The sequence below is a fragment of the Tamandua tetradactyla genome, chromosome 25 (genome assembly GCF_023851605.1).
Source record: "Tamandua tetradactyla isolate mTamTet1 chromosome 25, mTamTet1.pri, whole genome shotgun sequence".
NCBI classification, from domain to species: Eukaryota; Metazoa; Chordata; class Mammalia; order Pilosa; family Myrmecophagidae; genus Tamandua; species Tamandua tetradactyla.
This window is the reverse complement of record NC_135351.1, coordinates 4,510,345-4,533,419: the sequence shown is the minus strand read 5'-3', so window position 1 is coordinate 4,533,419 and position 23,075 is coordinate 4,510,345. Positions and strand designations below refer to the sequence as shown.

At 41.8% G+C, this 23,075-nt stretch overlaps 1 protein-coding gene across 2 annotated transcripts in view; it reads left to right on the top strand.

The window, feature by feature from the left end:
• MYLK4 (myosin light chain kinase family member 4) overlaps window positions 1-23,075 on the top strand; it is a 103,729-nt gene that overhangs the window by 16,239 nt on the left and 64,415 nt on the right. Inside the window, exon 1 of one of the 2 annotated variants that reach the window (XM_077144097.1) lies at window positions 2,763-3,215. The exons of the other annotated variant lie outside the window; for it this stretch is intronic. Coding sequence (XP_077000212.1) covers window positions 3,075-3,215 — 141 coding nt within the window. The 5' untranslated portion in view covers window positions 2,763-3,074. Of the gene's footprint in view, window positions 1-2,762; window positions 3,216-23,075 lie in introns of those variants that run through there. 2 annotated transcript variants of the gene reach the window in all.

Below are 23,075 nucleotides of genomic sequence, written 5' to 3'. Positions count from 1 at the left end.
CAGTATTTGTCTCATATATTTTGGAGCACTGTGGTTAGGTGCATAAATATTTATGATTGTCATTTCTTCTTGGAGGATTGTCCCTTTTATTAATATATAGTGCCCTTTTTTGTCTCTTTTGATAGTTTTTGACTTAAAGTATATTTTGTCTGATATTAGTACAGCTACCCCAGCTCTTTTCTGCTAACTGTTCACATGGAATATCTTTTTCTATCCTTTCAGTTTTAATGTATTTGTGTCTTTGAGTCTAAGGTAGTCTCTTGTAAACAACATATAGTTGGACTATGCTTTTTTAGCCATTCTGTTTTTTGATTGGGGAGCTTAGTCTATTAATATTCAGTGATATTAATCCATTAACATTCAGTATTATTACCATAAAAGCAATACTTATTTAGTCATTTTTTCCTTTGGTTTTTATATGTCATATCTTTTTTTTTCCTTATTATAATCTCCCTTTCAGTATAGTCTGTATTTTGGGATATTATCTGACTGACCCATTTCTTATTCCTATTTCTGTATATTTTTAAAATACTTTCTTTGTGGTTACCTGGGGTTTATATTCCACAACTTACATCTATAACCTACTAATTTGAAAAGATACCAAATTAGCTTCAATAGCATACCTGTTCTTTGCTCATGTATACACCTCTTGGTTTGCCCCACTTGATCATATTATATTTTGCACTTCCATTATCAAGAAAATTTGCCTTTTTTGTTGTTGTTGTTCAATTGTACTCTCACTCTTACAGGAATTAAAGAGTAGAGTTGTTTATTGAGGATACAGTACTATTGGATTTTGCGTTTATCCTTTTAGTTACCCATACTGATGCTCTCCATTTCTTCACACTATTCTAAAGCATTCTCTACTGTCTTTACCTTTTAACCTGCAGAACTTCTTTAGTAATTACTACAGAGAAGTCTTTTGTTAATGAATTCTCAGTTCCTGTTTGTGAATATTTTAAAGTTCTCCTCATTTTTGAAGGACAGTTTTGTCAGATAAAGAATTTGGGGCTGGAAGTTTTTCTCTTTCAGTACCTTATATATGTCATACCACTGGCTTCTCACCTCCATAGTTTCTGATGAGAAATCAGCATTCAGCCTTATTGAGGATCCCTTGTATATAGTGATTCACTTTTCTTTTACTGCTTTCAAAATTCTCTCTTTATCCTTTGCATTTGACATTCTAATCACTATTGGAGTGATCTTGGAGTAGGTCTATTTGGATTCATTCTGTTTAGAGTGTGTTATACTTCTCCTGTCTGCATATTTATGTCTTTCATAATAGTTGGGATATTTTTTACTATTATTTCCCCAATTATTCTTTTTGCCCCTTTTCTCTTCTCGTCTTCTGGGACATCCATGCATATATGTGTATGTGTGCTTCATCCAGTCACTCAAATCCCTGAGATACTGCTCAAGTTTTTGTATTCTTTTCTCTGTTCTCCTACCTGTATGATTTAGATTGTCCTATCTTTTAGTTCACTGAATATTTCCAGTTTTATCTATAGAAATTTTATAGTATTGTGTTTTACATTTAAGCCTAGGATCCATTTTGAGTTGATTTTTGTGAAAAGTGTAAGGAGTTTCCTCATTCACTTTTTTGCATGTGGATGTCCAGCCGTTCCAGCACCATGTGTTGAAAACACCATCCTTTCTTTGTTGAATTGCCTTGTTCCTTTGTCAAACAATTGTTGACTCTATTTGTGTGGGTTTATTTCTGGGACCTCTGTTCTGCTCCATTGATCTATTTGTGGATTCTTTTGCCAACACCAAATTCTCTTGATCATTGTAGCTTTGAAGTTGGTTTGTGTCATTCCCCTAACTTTGTTCTTCTTTGGTACTGTGTTGGCTATTTGGGACTTCTGCCTTTCCATATAAACTTTAGAGTCAGTCATACTATCCAAAAAATAACTTGCTGACATTCTGTCTGGAATTGTGTTGAATTCAAATATTGAGTTGGGAATAATTGGTACCATTGTAATGTTGAGTCTCCCTATCCATGGTCATGGACTATTTCTCTATTTATTTAGATCTTTGATTTCTTTCATCGGTTTTATAGTTTTTTTTCATATGGATTTTGAATACGTATTGTCAGACATATTTAAGTACTTCATTTTTCTGGTGCTGATGTACATTGTGTTATGTTTTAAATTTCAACCCCCATATAAGAAAGCAATGACTTTTGTATATGACCCTCACCACTTGTTACATCAAACAGTACTGCAGCTTAGTGCATATATGACCTTTCATACATGAATTGTTTCTGAATTTATCTTAAGTATTTCTGATTAGGCTTAAAAGTCTTACTTAGCAGAGGGTATTTTTAAACACCGGATTTAGATCCTTTCATACCCCAACCAGGGGAGTAAGGCAAGGCTGCGGGTGCACAAAATAAGGATGGCCCTACTGAAGAATAGAGCCTGACAACCCCTGATGTTTTTAAGCACCTGTTATAAATACCCCAGAGACCAAACAGAGCAACGAGTAGTGGGTGTGTAGTAGGAAAGAGTGGGGTGGAGGGCAGGAAAGCACGAATCTCCCTATTTTGGTTGCAGTTAGTGCACTTAGTAGAGGTGGCATTTCCTGACTGACAGCTGAGAAATTGTGTCTACAGTAGTAACTCTAATTCAGACCTCAAACTAGCATGGCCGAGGGTGGAGGTTTTGTATTCCCTGCCCCCATCCCTTTGTTCCTCAGTTCGTCAGGCCAGGAGAAAGCTCCTGGCTGGTGCCCAGCCCTCTGATCAGGCCAGTTCCAGTGGTGCTAATTGTCCTTGAACTGGTGACAAGTGCATTCACGCTGGCGTAAATTATCTCAATCAGTCTGCCCAGGGTCTCTGCACCTGTTTCAAATCTGTCACGCATGGCCACTATTTTCCTTTTAAAGAGGCAGATCATTTGTTGATCATGTAACTGGAAACGTCCACTGCAGGACCCTGAAGGAACTCTTTGCAATTCGGTGCTGCCTGCACCTCAGAACGGACCATAGGAGAGTGCTTGGAAAAGTACTTCTTCTAGATCGGGGGAGGGAAGGAGCCTAGAAGCCAAGCGGGCTTACGCAGCTGCTCTCAGAGAATGGATTCGTCATTTAGAAGAAAAGATGTTTGGATCGTGGGCAGTTTGTGCCTCCTGTCCTCTTCATTTCTCTGGCGTGTGTTCCGGTCCATGATGATGCCACAGTGTCACAGACAGGCTCCCGCGCTTGAGGATGCACAGGTAGTAACAGCACTTTTAACCAAGGCGCATTCATTTTATAGTTCTTTTCTGATGTTTCCAAACAGGAAGTGGAGCCCGCCAAGGAAATGGAATGTATTCCTTGGCTTAATTCTGCCTGAGACTGCAGGTCTTAGGAGGGGCTGGAATAATAGTGGCATGTGGCACATTTCAAGCTTTCAGATAGTTGCATCAACGTTAGGGGAAACCTCCTGGCTGTTTGTGATGAAAGCTGGAGTTGGTGTTGTATTTTTGTTCATAAGAGCTAGCATCAATGTCAACATCTTTCCATTCTCCAATATATAATTTAGATATTAAAATAAAAGAAAAGCAAAACTCCCTTTCCCCTGATCAAGAAGCCTATATGAGAAACAGTGTCTGAGGAGTGGTCACCTCTTCTGAGAAAATAACATGGCCTTCTATGCTTATTTCTTTGCCCGAAAATGTTTCCCACGTGTGACCATAGTTATTACAGGAATGAAATTCAGTCAGAAAGTAATAGGAGTCTGAAAGAAAAGAAATAATTTAGACTCGAAGGATTTCTGGGCTCTCCAAAAAGAGGGTATTCCTATCTGGGGCAGAAAAGCTCTTTCCACATGTTTGATTCTGCCATCAATAAGCTTGTCATCAATTACTTTTAAAATAACATAATGTCATTTTGGAATTGTTAAAAAACACAGTCTGAATCACTGTTCTTATATGAAAATGAATTTACAGCAATGTTCCTCAGCCTTTTATTCATTATCATCTCCCCTCCCGATGTGACTTTTTAGACCTTTTTTCCTAGTTGTCCCCAATCTTCACCTCCATGAAATTCTCTCTCTCTCTCTTTTTTTTTTTTAGATGGGCAGGCACAGGGAAACGAACCTGGCTCTCCAGCATGGCAGGCGAAAATTCTGCCACTGAGTCACTGTCGCACCGCCCTCCATGAATTTTTAATATCATAGATGTATTGTATATTTCTCATGTGCCATATATACATAAAATGAGTAATATTTTTTCACTTCCTCCCACAAGCACCAATTTTCACCTCCTTGAGGGTGCTATTGCTCCCGTCGAGAATGCATGGTTTACAGTAAAAATAAAAAGGGATTTCTCCAGGGAGGTGGATGGCATACGTCATAAAACCCTATGCCTGGGCGGTGCGGCGGTGGCTCATTGGCAGAGTTCTCGCCCGCCATGCGGGAGACCTGGGTTCAATTCCTGAACCTGCCCATGCAAAAAAAAAAAAAAACACAGATCACCCTATACCTGTGTACAAACGCCTTATTTATATCTTATTTGACAAGATTCTGCAGCCGGGTTTAGAAGGCAGGGCGCCCTAGGACACACTTCCGTCAGGCCCTTCTTGGAGCAACCCTGCGTAGATGGTCCACGGTGTTACCCAAGCACACATTCCGGGGAATCACCAACTTGGAATGGCCGTGATAGGAGCTCTCTTAGTTAAGGATGAGAGGAGAGAGTGGTGAGTGAGTCGGATAGAAAGGGGTAGAAATGTTTAAAAAGCAAAGGAAGACATCCCCAAACATCGTGACCCTTGCTAAATCTGAGCTTGCATCCATGGCCAGTTCGCTTTTCAGATTTGCTGGCTGTTGTCCATGTCCTGCCTTGGGAAGGAAAGTGTTAGGTGCCCATTGGTAGCACTTGTGATGTTTCCCAGTGAGAAGGCCAACAAGACACATGGGCGAATTAGGAGTCTTGTGGATGTGTATTTTAAAAAGTCTTTGCAATTTTCTAACCACAAAGAAAATGTCACAAATCGGAGTTTACAACATATCCTCTCACTTTTTCCCACTGCCAATAACTATTTAGAAACATCGTCAATCTGTTGTCTTCAAAGCATAGCAACTTGAAGAACTGTATTTTATAAAGGCATCAGAGAATCCTATTTGTAATTATTAATGCTCTCTCTCTATGTAGAATATAAAACAGTCGAAAGGATTTCTGATAGGCAGAGAAATCCCTGACCATAGAAAGTCCTGGAAACCTTTAACCAAATACAAAGATGAGTCATTTTTATGTCTATGTCATTTCAGCTTTCCAGAATAATTGTAATTATGATAGTTTTACACCATTTTTGCTATTGGGTGTAATATGAGAGAGATAAGTTTTAATTTTTTTTCTCTCTAAAAGTTAAAGCAACATAGTAAAAAATACAAATGCTGTAAATCAAGTCTGTATTCCCGAGTAAAAGAAATGGCTAACATACTTGAAAACTACATTCCTAAGTCTAGTTGACCAAACTGTGCCCCCAAACCACTTTCCTAGAACATTATAGTTGTAAAATGCGCATTTTCTCCTAGCGTTTCCCAGGCTTTGATTTTTCATGTACCACCTTAGTGATTTTACTGTATCTACCTATTACTTTTACTTCTATTTCTTTAGTATGTTTTTTGTATATCAACTCATAAAAAATTATCGAAAGCCATAATATAGTGAAATCATGATTTTGATGTGTCAGTTATAGATTTTCTCATCTGTAGATTTTCAATAACACACACACTTAGATTTTAGAAATGGTCCTAGAAATCACCTGAAATCCCTAGTGGTTTACCTACTGTAGGTGTGAAAACTAGATTAATGATGAGACTGAGAGCAAAAGTGCAACAGTGATTGTGGTGTGTGTGTGTGCATCTGCATGAACTGGATGTTTTGTGTTTGTCTGGACTGTGTATGTGTGTTTATTTGAACTACATATGTGTGTATATATGTGGGGAAGGATGTGCTAGGGGCAAGGGACAGAGAGAGTGCACGGAGGAGAACCACTCAACCATCTGGTCCCTGCAGGCTGCTCCTGCCAGTGAGTTTCTCTCTAAAACCAGGCCCAGAGAGGGACAAATAGGGGGCTGAGGACCACCACTCTAACTTCTCTGCCCTCCTCTGAGCAATTAGGGAAATGGGACCAAATGACCCTGACTCTTGGAGCTTGCCAGCAGTAGAGTACCAATTTAGAAGGGGATGGTGGCTGTCGGAAAGTGGAATTTAATTGCAAGTTACCCCTAAGAATGACTGAAGCACTGGGAGGGAAATATGAAACTTTTCGGTAATCTAAGAATCACACTCCTTGCTTTACTTGTAAAACAGCGAATTTTGGATGCCCAAGCTTATTTTTGGAGAATATTCTTACGCTTTGCCAATTAGAAAACCTCCAGTCACAGTGATTCTGGTTTGGTCTTTACTGCCTTTTGCACTTTCTTTCTGTAGGTCACAGTCCTGTAAATAGCAGTCCTGACAAATCAGTTGTCAATAACTTGAAAGATCAGTTCAATGAGACCTTTTTTCCGGAAAGTTTAGTGGGGTAGCCAATGTGGGAATCAGAAAGAAATATGGTCGTTCATAGACGGTTTCTGGAATGCATTCTCGTTGGGCCATCAGTCCCCTTCCTTGTCAGAGAGTGACTTGACGTCTTGGCCTACACTACTGAGATCTTGGTCGCCCCAGCTTTTGAGTCCCTCAAGACCTTCCAAGGCTGCTTGGGAAGAACCAGCCCTCCAGTCTGCTGTGCTCCAGAGGATACAAACTGGGACTGTATGACTTAGCAAGACCTAGAATGGACAATGGTGATGGCTAATTGCACAAATATAAGAAAATTTTTACATGAACTAGAACAAATGTGTGTCACTATTACAAGGTGTTAATATAGCAGTATGTTGGAAAAACGCAATTAATGTAAATTCAGGTCTATAGTTGATACTAACACTGTAATAATCTTTCATTAATTGTGACAGAGGCATTACAGCAAAGCTAAATGTCAATAATAGGGGAATATAAGGGAGGGCTATGGGATTCTATTTTTCTTTTTTCTGGAAGAAATGGAAATGTTCTTATACTGATTGTGGTGGTAAATGCATAACTATGTGATTATACCAAGAGCTATTGATTGTACACTTAGGGTAGGTTATGTGGTTGTGAATAGAACTTAAAAAAATAGCAACACTTTATTTGGAGGCCAAGTACTTGTACTGTACATGCTTCCCTTCCCAAAGCAAACTGACAGCCTTCCTCAAATATTCCCATTATGTTTTTCTCACATCAAGAAGGACACGACATCACTTTTTGGTATTCCTGCCAAAATTGCATGACCTGAATCTAATCATTAGGAAATATTAAACAAATTCAAATTGAAGGATAGTCTGCTCTCTTCTAAACTATCGAGGATTGGCTTGTACTCTTCTAAAATATCAAAATTATAAAAGACAAAGAGATTCTGATGAACTGTTCCCCCCCCCAATAAAGCTTCTTCATCACTAAATGCAACATGTGAACTCAAAACAAACAACAAAAATCCAGTGCTCCAGGGCTATGTGCCACAGGTATCCAACAGTACATCAGGGTCCCACTCCAGATGGCTGCTCATCGGTCTTGCCTTTTGCTTTTCCAAGTGACATATTAGAATGTCATCTAGTTTCCCTCATCAGAGAGCAACCTTGAAGAAGAAATGTCACAAAAGACACCTGCAGCTTGGGGGGATGTGCTTTGAAGGGTCAGGGACCTTTGGAAAGCAGCCAGCCAAGACCTTGCCTTCCCCTTTCCCCACACCATTGACACATAGATGTTCTCAGCATCCTCCATCGTCTCATATTCTCTATGTTTCCCTTTTCTATTACCTCTCATTTGAGTTCCAGGTTGAGTGGCCAGGGCAATTGTATTGATTTTCAGGATTCCACGGGTGGTTATGACACTAGAGAGGGGGCTGTACTCTTTTTAAATTGGGTCTTAACATTATAAATTCAGGCAGCTAGTGAAAAGCTGCTTGTACACAGTGACAAGAGGACTGTGATGGCTGAGTTTGTGTGTCAACTTGGCTGGGTTATGGTGTCCAGTGTGGTCAAGTGAGCACTGGCCTGGTTGCCACTGGGAGGATATTTTATGGATTTAAATCATCAGTCTGTTGGCTGTGTCTGTGGCTGATCACATGTACAATCAACATAGGGGGTTGCCTTCAGCCATGAGAAATGCCTCATCCAATCAGGTGAAGGCACTATAGAGAGAATTGAGGATTTCAGCAGTCAGAAGGGAAAATTTCCACCTCTACTTTATCCAGCCAGCTTCTCCTGGGGAACTCATCAAACTTCCCAACTTGTGGCCTGCCCTATGGAATTTGGAATTGCCAATTTCCACAGTGGCATGAGCCAATTCCTCTAATAAATCTTGTAATATTTATGTATTTTTTATAATCTCTGTCTCTCTGTCTGTCTGTCTCTCTCTCTCTCTCTCTCTCTCTCTATATATATATATATATATATATATCCTGTCAGTTCCATTTCTCTGGAAAACCTTGACTCATAAAAGTATTATAAATTAGTTCCATCATATTGAAAAGCATGTAAGGGACTATTCCTCCCTGACTAACCCAGAAGCCGCTGAAATGTCCAATTGATAATCTGCTTTTATTGCACCAACAATGATCCTCAGGAAAAAGGATGTGTTGCTAATAAAGCCTTGCTGCGTAAATCACTCATTGGGTAAAAATTTAAGTAGAAACCACGTGGATCTTTTCAAGTGGCTAGATACTTCCGAAGTCCCTTGTATCTCTTATGTATGTCTTTTGGACATCTGACTCAGCATGGCATCGCTGTAGACACCCTGGTTTCCCAGTCAAGAACCTTAAACCCAAGTCTATAGATACTGGAATCAGGAAGCTAATGTCCAAGGACCTTTGCCCTGTGGCATTTGACATTTTCAACTCCATTTCTCATTTTCTGTCTGCCGAGTGGCATCCACAATCAAGACCAGGGAAAGTGGCCTAAGAAGGTGGCAGTGGGGAAACGAGAGGCGCACCTTCCCTGCGGATAGCAGATGTGTTAGAAAATTGACCCTAAGGTTGTGTATGCAGTGCTGATTGCGTGCTAAGCACTTTACGTAATGCTGAGTTTCCATCAGAAAGCTGAGCCTAAGACAAGGGCTCTTGGGTGGAGAATTCATTTTGGGAAATGACTCCAGGGAACAAGAGTTTCCTGTCCTAGCTGCTCATAGCAGAACGCTTTGAGGACCCACACAGAAGACATCTAGAAGCTTCCCCTGAGGGTCTTGAGGGAACACTAAGCCATGGGCTGCCCTCCAGCTGGTCAAGGGCGGTCTTGTGGGTAACTAGCTGCTGGTGTTTCCCATTGCACCTGCATAAATGCTGGTTCCTATGAGGGCTGCACCAGCAACGCCAGCGAAACTGGGGAGGGAACGCATGACAGGGTGACCCTGGGGGGTCCCGCGTGAGGCTCGCTGGCACACAATGCGTGAGCAAAAAAATACCACAGCCAAGGACAAGGGGACACAAAGAGATGCCTGATACTGATACCAACACTCTCTTTCCTTTAAAATCTCACAGTCAGCCGACCAGGTTGTTATTAATAGCTTCATTCTATAGGTACAGGAGGGTCAAGAAACCCACCCAAGACTCATTTCTGGTAAGAGGGGGAGTTGGCTCTGAACCCAGAGTTTCTGCCCCAAGCTTGGTCTCTAAACTAGGCTCGAGGTTGTTATGTGCTGTATTTAACTCAGTGCTAAACAGCTGCATGCACAGTTAAAGAGACACATCAGGTGTTGACTAAAGCCTGGTAATGTACAGAGACCCCCAAGGCAGGAGATGCAGGTTGTGGCTTTAACTCCTGTCACCTGGGAAAGGCAGTGGAGGGCTTTGCCTAACATTGTGCGCATGCCAATTTCTGCAGCCCCAACATACCTCATACAAGGTGGTTGTAAGGGCTAAACAAAACACCTCCTGTGTGTGAAAGCGCTTCGTGTTATTACTAATATTCGTAAGTTGTTCTTTGATGCATTTGAATGACTCCTTCTGTGCTCAGGTACCTGTGCGGTGCCTCCTTGCATTTCTATTAATTCAAGTGATTCTTTCCACCTCACTTACAGTTTTTAATTAGGGGAAAGAGTCTGACTTGATAATCCACTATTGGTGTTAAACCAGTATGTGCATTATTTAGATATCAACGCAAGCTGGGCTCACGACTTCAGCAGTTCGGGGATGCTGATGGGGCGGGTCACTGTGGCATTTTCAATGAAGGTCCAAATAAAGGCCTGTGCCAGAGCCCGTGAGCTGTGACTCAAAGATTAGGGATCTCACAAGCAGGAATCTTGAGGGACCCTGGAGGTCACCCAATCCAGATCTTTCCTTGAAGGAGGAAATAAGTCCTTAAGTGACTCAATGATTTGCCCAAGGTGCATTATATAGGGAACGTACCCTTTGCTAAAGTAAGAATTTTCTCCCCGCAAAGTCTGCCTGTCTTCCACGCACCTTTTTTGCTCATTGAGTTTTGTCGGAGCTGGGCTTCTTTGTGGAAGGGTGGACAGTGTTCTGCATGGGCTGCTGTTTCCCACTCCGGCTGACCATGCCTCACCCTGGGACCTGCAGCCTGGCTAAGGGTGTGGGCTCTGGGGCAGCCTGGCAGCACCAGGAGGTCGTGACTCCTGCCCGGCCCTGCCACGTCCCATGGCAACTGGCCTCTCAGGCCCACCAGGTTCGGCTGTGTCCCCATGTCCCTGTTCCTCACTTTCCGGGGCTTTCTGCTCCTCCTCTGAGATGTGCTGTGTCCCCAACGATGGCCCAAAGACCTCATTGGGGAGCTGGGGTTCTGTGCAGCCAGGAGCCTCGTTAGAAGGTGCAGGTAACTGTTTAATGTGCCTGTCAGTGACTGAGGGGCTGGGAAAGTCCTAAAACAGGAAAGAACATTTACCTCGCAGTTTCGGGGATTTGCATTCCAAACGCGAGCAGTCAAAGAGATTTCCTCTTCTTCTACTTTGTATGTGGTTTATATGGTTAAACCAATTTACTCAGTATAAAGCATAATTATAAAAGTGACTTTATAAAGACAATTTTAAAATTTATAGATGTATTTAAACTGACGATATTGAACTCTTAGCAGATTCCTTATTAACTTGCTCAACAAATAATTCCTGGGCCCCAACTGTCTGGGGGGCAGTTAGTTGTGCTGGGACCCTCCCCAGACAGTTCAAATCCAATAATTGTCGCCAAATCGGACTCTGTCTGGAGGGCACATGCTTGAAACCCAAAGATGCAAGCAGATTCATTTCTTAAGGTCACGGATGGTTTCACAATAAGGCAGAATTTGATGGTATAAAGACGTTAAAGGTAGACATAGGGGATTTTGTTTGTTAACTGTTCATCTCCTTTCCATCTGAGCTCGGCATATTTATACAGGGATTTTTACCCTAAGGTTTTCCTTCAGACCACCTGGTATCCACCAGTTTAAAAACTTGAAAGCTGCTAACCACCAGTGTCAGATCTCCTGTCTTCCCAACCTTCTACAAAGAGTATGTTGAATTGATCCGACAACATAGGTACATTTTTTTTACATTCTGAAGGCTGTGTTTGCATTTTACCTGTTTGGGATGTATGCTTCCTAACTTGGGTCTATTTATTTACTTACTTATTTATCAAGCACGTACATAGTTTTCCCTGCATACCAGACCCTGTTCTAAGCACCTTATAAATAGGAACTCACTTAAACCCTGTCACAGCCTCCGGAGCTGGGTGCCACCCTGATTATTTATATGAATAGCCATAGTGATCACTAAAATTTGTGTTGGTTAATTGTGTGCGAGGCACTGTGCTAAGCACTTAATGTGCTGTACCTCAATTGACCTTCACAGTGGCCCAGAGAAGTTGGGGTAAATATTACCTCTGTGATACCGGACAAAAGTGATGGGTTCTCTGCCTGATGTACGTAACAGCCAATTCTTGACACCAGGGTTTCCAAGAGAAGAAAGAATTTATTGCTAGGCACGAAGCAGGAGATCAGATGGCCTCTCAACCTGAAAATCTGAAACACTGCAGTAACTCTGATAGTTTTATAGTTTCAGGTTTTATGGGCAGGTTTTAGGATCATGGGCACAGTGGCCCCAGATGATGTAATTAGAGGTGATTTAATAACTGAGCGGGTACACCTTGATTGCATGCTTAGTCACGGAACATACATAAGGAAATGGTGGCCTTAATATGATGATGGGTGTGTTTTTTTTGTATTATAATGAGCTATAGGTGACTTATAGGTTGAAGTTTAAGCTACTGTGCATGTCAGGCAGACCCAGTTTTGGTTAGATTCAGCTCCATCTAGCAAGATAGATTGGGGATTGGGGAAGGTTAATTCTGGGCTGACTTGAGGCTCTGCATTAATAAATATTAGGAGTTGTCTTTCATGATCATAAGGCTCTAAAGTTGAAAAACCGGATAAAAAGGGTACAAGTAAGGATCAGTCACAAGATTTTTTATAATCACAAGGGCACAAGATAAAGGCTATGCAATCATTATCAGAGATCAAGGTCACTGGATTACAGTTCAGAGATTTCAGGTATTTCCTTCTTTCTACTCCAAAATACCAGAATGTAAAAAAAGAATGTCTATACAATGATTCATCCTAACTTTTCGGTTACCTCTGTTTTACAGATAAGTAAACTGAGGCTTAGTGAGGTTAGGAACTTACCCGGAGTTGTGCAACTGTCATGGTCAGGTTCACGTGTCAACTTGGCCAAGTGGTGGTAACTGTTTGTCTGGTCGGGCAAGTGCTGGCCAGTCTGTTGCAATGAGGACATTTCATAGAATTAAATCATGATCATGTCAACTGCATCCACAGCTGATTCCATTTGTAATCAGCCAAGGGGCTTGTGTTCTGCAATGACTGATGCTCAATCTAATCACTGGAAGCCTTTTAAGGAGGATTCAGAAGAGACAGGCTCTCTTCCTGCTTTGGCTGGCAAGCCTCTCCTGTGGAGTTCATCCAGACCCTCCATCGGAATCGTTGACTTCACAGCCTGCCCTGCAGATTTTGAACTCTATGTTCCCACGGTCATGTGAGACACTTTCATAAATTTTATATTTGCGAGTGTTCCCTGTTGATTCTGTTTCTCTAGAGAACCCTAACTAATACAGCAACCATATGCTGTGATAGCTCCTTTTGAATGGATTAGCATGTTCAACAGAGGAAACAGGTACTTAGGTTTACTTGTAGAAGATTTAACTAGAATTTATTTTAAAAAATTAAAAATTAAGTCTTTGAAAACAAGTCTTTTTCACCAATGAATTTTCTAAGGACAGTTTGTTTTAGCCTCGCATGATCTGAAATATGTTTCCAATTTGATGATTTCTTTTTTTTTTTTTTCGGATGTTTGTTCAGTTTTTTTGTACAAACAGAGCCAGACTTGATAATAAAAATGTTCCAGTGTCTTTGCCAGGGCAAGTCGGATTTCTTGTCTCGACTCGCGATGTAAGAGTGACCTCCAGTGGTGAGAAATTGCAAAGGGTACTGAGGCCTCCCAGTGTTCGGAGAGTCAACTGTTGAAACCAATGTCCTGGGACCATGCCCTCTGTTTCTTCTCACCCCTTGGCACATGGATTCAGGGGAAGCCAGGAAAGAATACATTGGAACTAACGATTCCCTCAAGCATTTAATACAGTTTGAAAATTGTAAGCCAGATGCCGTTTTTCAGCATGCTACGAGACACTTTACTCTTTCATTATACAATGCATCAATATTTTCTCTGTTCTTAGTTCCTTATTAATCATAATATTGCCTGTCGAATGGAACAACTTTCCCCTAAAGCTAGATCGGGAAGGCACGTACTCCAAAAGTCATTTTATCTAGCTTTTGGTACTATTACTTGATATTTTTGCAATGTTCTACCTAATCATAAGAAGGTGTAATGGGATACATTTTTATTGCATAATATTAGCCCAGCATGGGCCCACAGACTTGAATTTCATTTCTACTTCTCACTACCTCCGTGACATCGAGTATATTCTTTAACCTCTCTCAGCTTATTTCTTCATCTGGGGCTAATAAATACCTACCCCACAGGGTCATTGCAGTAAGCATTCAATCTGGTGCTTGTCATGAAGAAAGCGCTCAGTAAACAACTCTGTAAGATTTTCTCAATGGTAGTGAAATCTTTACAAAATGCTGGGCATCTCTTTCTACTTCCTGACCTCTCTTCTGTGGTGACTTTCATGTCAGAACGTTTCTCTCTCTATGGATTCCGTTCCTGCTTTCCTTCCGTGGCTGGGTGCTGCCACCATATCCCTTGGGGACCTTGATGCCTTGCTGTGCTGTCAAAACCCCACCCCTCAACTCCGTCACATCTTGTGAGACTTGAGATTCTGTAAGTGATTCCTTCAAAGTCTTCTCCCGCCTCTCCAGTTCGTCTTCATTGGAAAGATGGGCAAATGGGTTGGTATTTTCACCCACCATCATCTAAATGCGCTTAAAAGATGAGTTTTAACCAGGAGGGAGAAGGGAACTCCATCTATCCAGTGTGAATTCTCTCTCCAGGTGCCCAACTATTAATAATATCCCAAATGTGAGCATGCCTGGGAAAACCAAAAGCATCATGCAAAGGCTTAATGATGGGACTGTACTATTTGATATGCAGAAGTAGCAACATGTAATGGAACATGAGAGGAGGTGGGGCTATTATTTTACGGACATGCACTACCCAGTAGGTTGTGGGAGCCAAGTAGTGCATGCCTGGTTTCAAACCTGATGCAGATAGAGAATTTACACAGATGTATAAACTCTTAAATCATGATAATTAATATCAGTGATATCACAAAAGGGGCAGGAGAGGTTCCTCTGACGTCTCGTCTGAGAACTTTGTCCCTTGACATTTCAAATGGTGACTCAGCTGTCAGAGGCCAGGGGATGAGGAGAGAGGGAAGGAAGGAGTGCTTGGGAAAATTAGGGTGAACTTTATGCAATATGAATTATATATCAATAAATATGTTTTAAAATAAGAACAACAGAGCTCTTTTAAAATCATGCACATGGTAAGCATTTAATAAATGTTAACTCATGTTTATAATATTAGCATTATTCTTTATCCCAATAGCTTTCAAAATTTATTTAGCCATTGGATTTGTCTATTTCCTAGTCATATTAGCATCTTACAAAGTCATAAGATGAATGAAGAGAATGGTAGTTTAGGGTGGACCTGTTATTAACTCTGGTATCATATAAACTCAGATTCAGATGCAAAAGTGATCACTTTCCAGCTGTCAGACTCTTGTCAATTGACCTACCTGTGACTGGGCCTTTCATGTATAAATATGGTCTAAAGTGAAGAAAGGCATTTAAGCATTAATAGAAACTTTAAAACAAAGTGAACAAATAGACAATCTGTTCCTCAATTCTACATTTAAAATGTTAGAAAAGCTCACTCAAGGTATCAATTTAGTTGACATTTAATGTGGACAGAATGTTGCAGTTTTGTTAATGAGCAAGAACTGAGGTAATTTGCCCTTGGGTTCTGCCTTTCAAATATTGGAGATACCCCATCAAGGTATCAGCTCAGTTGATCTTTAATTCCTTGATCAAAAAAATGTTTTGTTTATATATTACTGAGAATAAAACGATCCCAGATCATAAAAAAAAATGGTCTAATGCTGCCAACCTTACAAGATTATTGCAGGGATAAGATTAGGTTGTTTATTGGTAAGAAATTAGTGTGGCACCTGGCACGTAGATTAATTTCTGTTCCAAGTCTTTACTTTCCCCCATACTTTTCCTCCTCCCGCCTCTTGATGTCTTTTAAAATCCTTACTGTCCTAAAAGGTCAGATCCCAATCCCACCCCAGGGTTGATTCGAGTGTGACCTCTCCAATTTGCATTGGTTATTTGTTCCTTTAAACCTACCGTTTAAATAGACATGCCATTCAGGTGGGTGGTTTTGTTGTCCTTTCTGAAAATTTTATTTCATGGGTTTCGCTCTCCTTGAGTTTGAGCTCCTTACCATTGGGGATGACTCCCTGGATATCTTTGTACTCTTCACAGAAACGGCACATATGTGCTAATTATCATTTATGTACAAATTATTACGAACACATGTGAGACAATTTTATATTTTAAGTCTTGTAAGGATAACCTTTAATATATTTATTTTAATATTCGGCATAATATTGCTGTTGTACATTTTTTTACAAGAGTTTTCAAAAGGATGTACTTAAGTGAAAGTTTAATCATTTCTAGACTGGCAGCATCAATTTTTTTTAAGGCTGATGTGATCTGATCCTCCTCAGCTTTCTTCGTTTGCTCTCAGATCAGAGTGTCATCAATAGTGGAAAAGTACCTGCAGCTCTGCATGTGTCCTGCTGAAATTTGTCTATTAACTTTTACTCTGAAATATCTCTAATATGGGGGAAATTGCTTTTAATTTTCTCTGAGAGGTGCACTGCACAAATTCCAAAGTTCGTTTTGGGATCATCTAAGAAAGTATAACTTAATTTGAACATAGTTTTTTTTTTTGGGGGGGGGTGGTTCTTTTCTCTATTCTCATGTTCCCAGCTGCTATTTTATTTGTGATACAAATTGTTATTTACCACAAATTAGAATCATAAGATCATATTTCTCAGAGTGGTCCAGGGCTTGGCAGCATTGGCATCACCTGGGAGCTTGTTAGAAATGCAGGATTTCAGGCCCTGTGGACCTACTCAATAGAAATCTGCATTTGAACAGGATATCTGAAGGGCACTCAGGTGGGTCTTACCTCTTCCAATTAAAAAAATGAAGGGTTAATTAAATTTACTATAAAAAAACTGCTGAAAGAGAAATGAAGTTAAAATTTACTATCTCAGTTGGGATATATGCTTACCTAAATAATATATGCATATGCACATATATATATACACATGTATATGTATGTTATATATCTATATTTGTACACGTATCCCAGTATATACGTCAATACACACATAGATATATATGTATGCCATACACATATACAGATATATATCCCAGTACACACACACACATACGTATGTAAATTCTCCCCAGGGACTCCAGGCCATTCCTTGAGAACCAGGCATTTCAGGCAATATCCTTTCTTGAACATTTTAAGAACATATTTTCCCTGATAAAATAAATGTGTCTAATAATAGTTCTTTCCATTAGATTTCCCAGGCAGATGAAGCCCAGAACTTGTCCTGCAGCCAATGCGATAAGCTGGGGTGAGAGGACACGAAGTGGCAGGCAGGTCCCTCCTTCTCTGAGAAGGTCACCCCAGCACTCCAGAGATGTGATATGGTCATCGGGTTACCCGCCTATTTAAAAGGTAGTGATGCTGGCATGAACACTGGCAGGCACTCTGCATTGTGGACATTCCCTAAGCCTGCACTTGTCAGCGGGGCAGTGGGTGATTTAACTGAAAACCATGCATGTGCTGAGTGAAGGCTGTAGTGCACTACCGGTAGACGCTCTCCAGCTGGGTTTGCAAACATGAGCGTGGCAGCAGGTAGCAGCCCACTCTTACTGCATCCTACCGTTGTTGCAGCGTTAGGATGCTCCTGGTTCAGAAGTCCCTGGGGTCAAGGGCACCCAGAGTCCGTGGGTCCATCTGGGCTTTGTCACTCATGCAAAAGATGTGACTCTGACACTTATTTATCAAGGACGGGAACCACTGTCCCAAGGCAGTGTTCCTCAAACCCTCCTGAAGCTAGGAGTAGACAAAGCTGCTGCTTGATAAATATGCAGATGCCCAGGCCCTACCTAGACCCGCGCCCCACCCCCCACCCCCAGGCAGGGTCTCAATGAGTGGGGCCTGGGAATCTGTGTGTTGAATGGCCTTCCAGGGGATTCTTCTGTCTGAGGAAGCCCTGTGGTTGCTCTACGGCTCGCATTCCTTCTTCTCTTCTAAATTTGCTCATGTCAGGAGTCACCAGTTGGCAACTGAGAAGATGATATTGTGTCATTGATGGGGGTTGGATAGACTATAAAAAATATATTAAACTTTGGAATATTTTGACCTCTTTTTGGGCTCACTACCCATCATTCCTACCTCTTACAGTTAAGTTAGTCTTGTGGTCAACTGTTGTTTTTGTTTAACTCACAGCCAAGCATTTCTTCTTTCTGATCACTCTTCCCCCTCAATATGGCAAAGCTTAGTTCATCTTCTCTTTCTCTTTACCTTCTTCTGAAGGGACAGCCTTAAAGCTGGATAAGAAGGGACCAAGGCAGAGGGCCAAGCACTGCTTCTTCAACTAACAATCTCCTAGGAATGCCTTACGGGCATGTGAAGAAGTCAGAAGACGGACCTTTTAAAAAATAGGTATAGAAGGGACTAGAAGAAATTATTGTCACCCCACATTTGATCTCTAAGTAGATCAGTGGTTAGAAAAGGTTGCAACAGCTGGAGATCAAATCTCAGCTCTGCCACTTATTAAACCATACGATTATGGGCAAATAATTAACCTCTCCATGCCTCAGTTTCTCTTCCTGCAAAATGAAGTTCACAATTATTTGAAACTCTTAGGTATTTTTTGGTACTGAATAAATGCTTCATGATTGTTAGTGCATATCATTGAGTTTTAGCTTGTCCTATTGTTTGCTTGGTCTCTGAGGACTTTTGATCTCTGGGGATTATCTATTCATGGAAAATTGTGGGAACCATAGTTTTCGTCGTATATTTCATTGTCATCATGACTCTTTTACTTTTGCATCGGTTGTATCAAGATTAAAATAAGAAAAGTTTCCCTAATTTTATAACATTATATTATAACGTTTATATTCTAATATGGTATTAAAAATGTGGTTCTCATACCCAGTAGACTCAGAAACCTTTCTTTGAGAGAAGGCTGGCTTCCTTCATATTTTGATAGAAGAGATATAAATGCCGTTGAGACAGTGGAAGAAGATTTATGCCAGATAAAACCAACAGGTTAATAATAATTTACAAAGAAGGGTGTTATGCAAAGGTTTAAAGAAATATCGAGCAGAGAATCATTTTGCGTTTTATGAAATTAAATGGAAAGGACTTTGTCTGTCTGTGAATAATGATCATAAAAATAAACGTTCCTTGAATCTACTTGAGAAATGGAATGAAATCCAACCCCAGTGTTATGAGCCCTGAACTCGTCCACAAATAGATGGAGAGAGCAGATGGGGACAGGGGTCAGGGGAGGTTGTGAGCGAAAGACTGGCTGGGAGGAGGCGCTGCCCAGGCTAGGTGGGTGGACAGGAGCCCGGCCTTTCTGCAAAGTGGGAGCTCCCTCAGCAGAAACAGAGTACCAGCTCGGGTCCTTCCGTCTTCCCTGCACAACCCCCTAGATTTTCAGTTTTGTCGCATTAGAGGATCGGCAGAACTTGCGGTGCGTGGATGCCACACCTCTCCCAGACACCATCTGCTCTACAGGGCTCAGGTTTCCCTTGGCGTGATCTGGCACCAAATGGCATCCTGGGGTCACTGCCACGGTGGCCCCCGAGCTCTGGACACCAGGGTCCAGCTCAGGCTGACTCTGCGGGTAGACATGGGGGTCCAGGTAGGACCAGCTGAAATACAAGGACCTTGGCAATTCTGCTCAGGTCAAGTCAGAAGCATTTATTAGATGCCCAGGAATCCAGTAGGATCTATAAGGGAGGCCAGCGAAATGGAGTGTACAGTCCCCATCATTACCAGCTCTTAGAATGAAATAGATTCCTTTAGCTTGCTGAGTAGGTGTTTGAAATATGAGGTTAAAAATAACACTCTTCTCCAGGGCTGCAGTGCTGAATAACAGGTACCATGATGAAAATGCTTAGGACTGGGCCTGGGGCAAAGCGAGCACTCCTTCAATGGGAGCTAAAATTTTAATTAATATTATTGTTACTCTAGAAGCTTGTTGTTTGGTTGGAGTTGACCGGTCTGACTCTGTGAATCAAAGAAGGAACAGGACTGTTGGGACTGAAATTCCCCAGGGGCAGCAGGCTGGGCTGGCCCAGGCTGAATTTCTGGACAAGGCTGCAGGCTGTTGCTTTTTTAGGGTTTTCTCCAATGCTCTGAATTCACGCAGAAGTGGAAACACCAGGCCATTGGCCTGTGTCGAAGGGATAATATTATGACCCTTTATTTTTCGGGGGGTGGTGGTGCATGGTCTGGGAATTGAACCCGGGTCTCCCACATGGAAGGCTGGAAGGCGAGCATTCTACCACTGAACCACCTGTGCACCCTTAGGGTCACGTATTTTAATAGTTATGCTCTCCTCGCTGCCTCTTTCTCTCCTTCATCTACCCCCTTAAAACTATGGCGCCAAATCTCCAAGTCCTTTTTTAAAAAGTTTCATTTTGGTAACATATATAATAAGCGAAGATTTGCCACTCTAACCATTTTAAGTGTACAGTTCAGTGGCATTGGTTACTTTCACAATGTCACGCTTCCATCAGCACCATCCATTACCAAAACATTTTCACCACTTCAAGCAGAAACTGTGCACCCCTTAAGCAATAACTCCCCATTCCCCTCCAACCCCCAGCCCCTGCCAATGGCTGAGCTGGTTTCCATCTCTGCGGATTTACCTACTCTGTACATTTCATATACATGAAATCATGTAATATTTGTCCTTTGGGGTCTGGCTTATTTCACTCAGCATAATGTTCATCTATGTCATGGCATGAACTGGGACTTCAGTCTTTTTTATGGCTGAGTGATTTCCCATTGTCTGGATAGGCCACATTTTGTTTATCCATTCATTTGTTGATGGACCCTTGGGTTCTTCTACTTTCTGGCTATTGTGAATAATGCTGCTATGCACATTGGTGTACAGGCATCTGTCTGAGTCCTGTCTTCCATTTTTTCGAGTGTACAGCTAGGTGTGGAATCACTGGGTCTTATGGTAATTCCATGTTTAACTATATGAGGACCCACCAAATTGTTTTCCAGAGCGCATTTTTCATTCCCACTATCCAACTCCTTATAATAACAGAATGGGCCTGCGAAGCCAGAATCGTGGGGCCTGGCATTCATTCATTTCACCAACATTTATGGGACACCCAGTGGGTGCCCACAGGAGGTACCGGGTGCTGTGTGTGTCAGGTGGGTGGGTGAGGTTGGATTCAGTGATAATAAAAGCACAGTCCCACCCTCACAACTGTCCCAATAAGATGAGAATTTCACCTGCTCTGTAGGGATTAACAGAGGCTCCCTTGAGGAAGGGATGGCTCAGTGCCAGGGCATTATACAGCAGGTGCTCAATAAAGGCTCACCAAGGAGTGAATGAATGAGGGAAGACAGAGAGGCTCAAGAGGCCTGGTGGCCTTTCAGATTTGCCTAAACTTGGAGTCTCTGGAGGGGGTGCCCTGGAGCACACAGTGAAGTGCAGTCCTTTCCAACCTTTCCATAGGTTTGATTTCCTGTTAATATTCCTACCATATTTTGGTCACCCTTAAAAGTTCATTCTGGCCACTCCAGAGCTTATTCCCGGGACTTCTTAGAAATGAAATTATACTTGGGGCCATTTCCCTTCCTTCTGAAATGGCTGTTGCTGTATTTTTAGTATGTTTCGGGGGGGAGTGAAAAACATTACTTACCTCTGGTTTTCCATATAACCACTTCTGATGACTGTCCCTTTTAAGCCGTTCTTTCTTTTTTTTCCAGGCTATGCAGCCTGAATTAACTTTTCTGTCAGAAAAGGTCTTTCGTGGTTTATAAATTTTAATGCAGGATGCTGACTGCCAGGATATTTTTGGGCCACAACCAGGGATTTTATCCAGCCTCCCTTAGCAGATGAAATGAGGCACAGCCTCTCCTGCACCTGGATACAGTGGCTCTTTCATATTTCAGTTTCAAAGTTATGGCACCTCCTGGCTTAACCTCAGGACGTCAAGAATTTTCTTTTAAACCCCGTTTCCTGGAAATAGGTCTTTGCTGTGCTAATGGACAATTTTTCACTTCATATTTTTTTAAGGTGCATAAATTCTGTTTTTTTTTTCCCCTCTTGCAAATAAGAAGTGGGGTGGGAGGGGATGGGGAGGGACCCAGGGTGTGTGGGCTGTGGTAAGCATCTCCTCTGTAATAAATGGTGCAGGCTATCAGTGTCCTGGATTCTTAAATATTTCATTAGCAACAAGGGATTCCGACACTACCCTTATTCATTCCCTGTTCCTCCTCAAACACTGGACTGATTATTGCGACTAAAAGCGCTGAGTAAGAGAACGTTGCCTGAAAATTAGCCTCTGAAGTGAATGCCAGAGGCCTGGACCAAGCGAGGACCTGTTCCCATGGGTAGGTAGAGGTCCTGATTCAGCATTGCAAGGAAGGAAAACTGGGTTTTGGAGACTTGACTCCTTCCTGTGTTTTTGGCATCCTTTCTTCCCCTCTACTGGGTAACGCTCCTGGAACGAAGGATCACCCCACACTAATAAAATGCCCTTCTGCAAAGTTGCTCCCTTTGGCGATGGAAAGGAAAGAGACCCCCCACAGGCCCCGTGGATTCTCTTCTTGGCAGTGCTCACTGCATTGGAGAGAAAAGAAGATGTCTCTTTCTTGGGCATAGAAAAGGGAGCACAGGCTGGGTCTCAATCCCAGCTGTCTCCCTTGGGCAGTGTGGGAGCCACAGTGCATGAGGACGTCTTCCTGGGACGCACGGCCAGAAACTTGTCCTTGGCCAACTGCCTTTTTGTTCTCATGAGCTGTTGATATTCTACTAGGAAGACCCAAATCATGCATTTGCAAAGGAAGCCTACTGGGTTTCCTGCTAAGGCACCACTTTGGGGTGGGGAGATAACTTTCATTCGAAGCTTGCCAATTGCTGTTCTCTCTGGGTGGAGGTAAAAAGTTTTCTTGAACTCAGTAGTCCTACTGGGTGAAATTGTTAGAGCCACCCTTGTTGAGGATGGAAAAAACAAAAACAAAAAAGAACCCACAAACCACCATCTTAAGGATAGGTTCTCACAGGGCCTGTTGTCGTTTGTCAGAAACTTCTCTCTCAAAAAAAAAAAATGCCCCTGGAGTGGAACCTTCTGGAAAGATGCTCAGTGAGACCATCTCTTTTCCACAGTGAAGTTCAGAGTTATTAGAACATACCTAATGGACTAAAGACTATAGTCTAGAAAGGTTTCTAAGAGGCCTGGAGAGATCTGTCCTCAGCGGAGTCTGGAG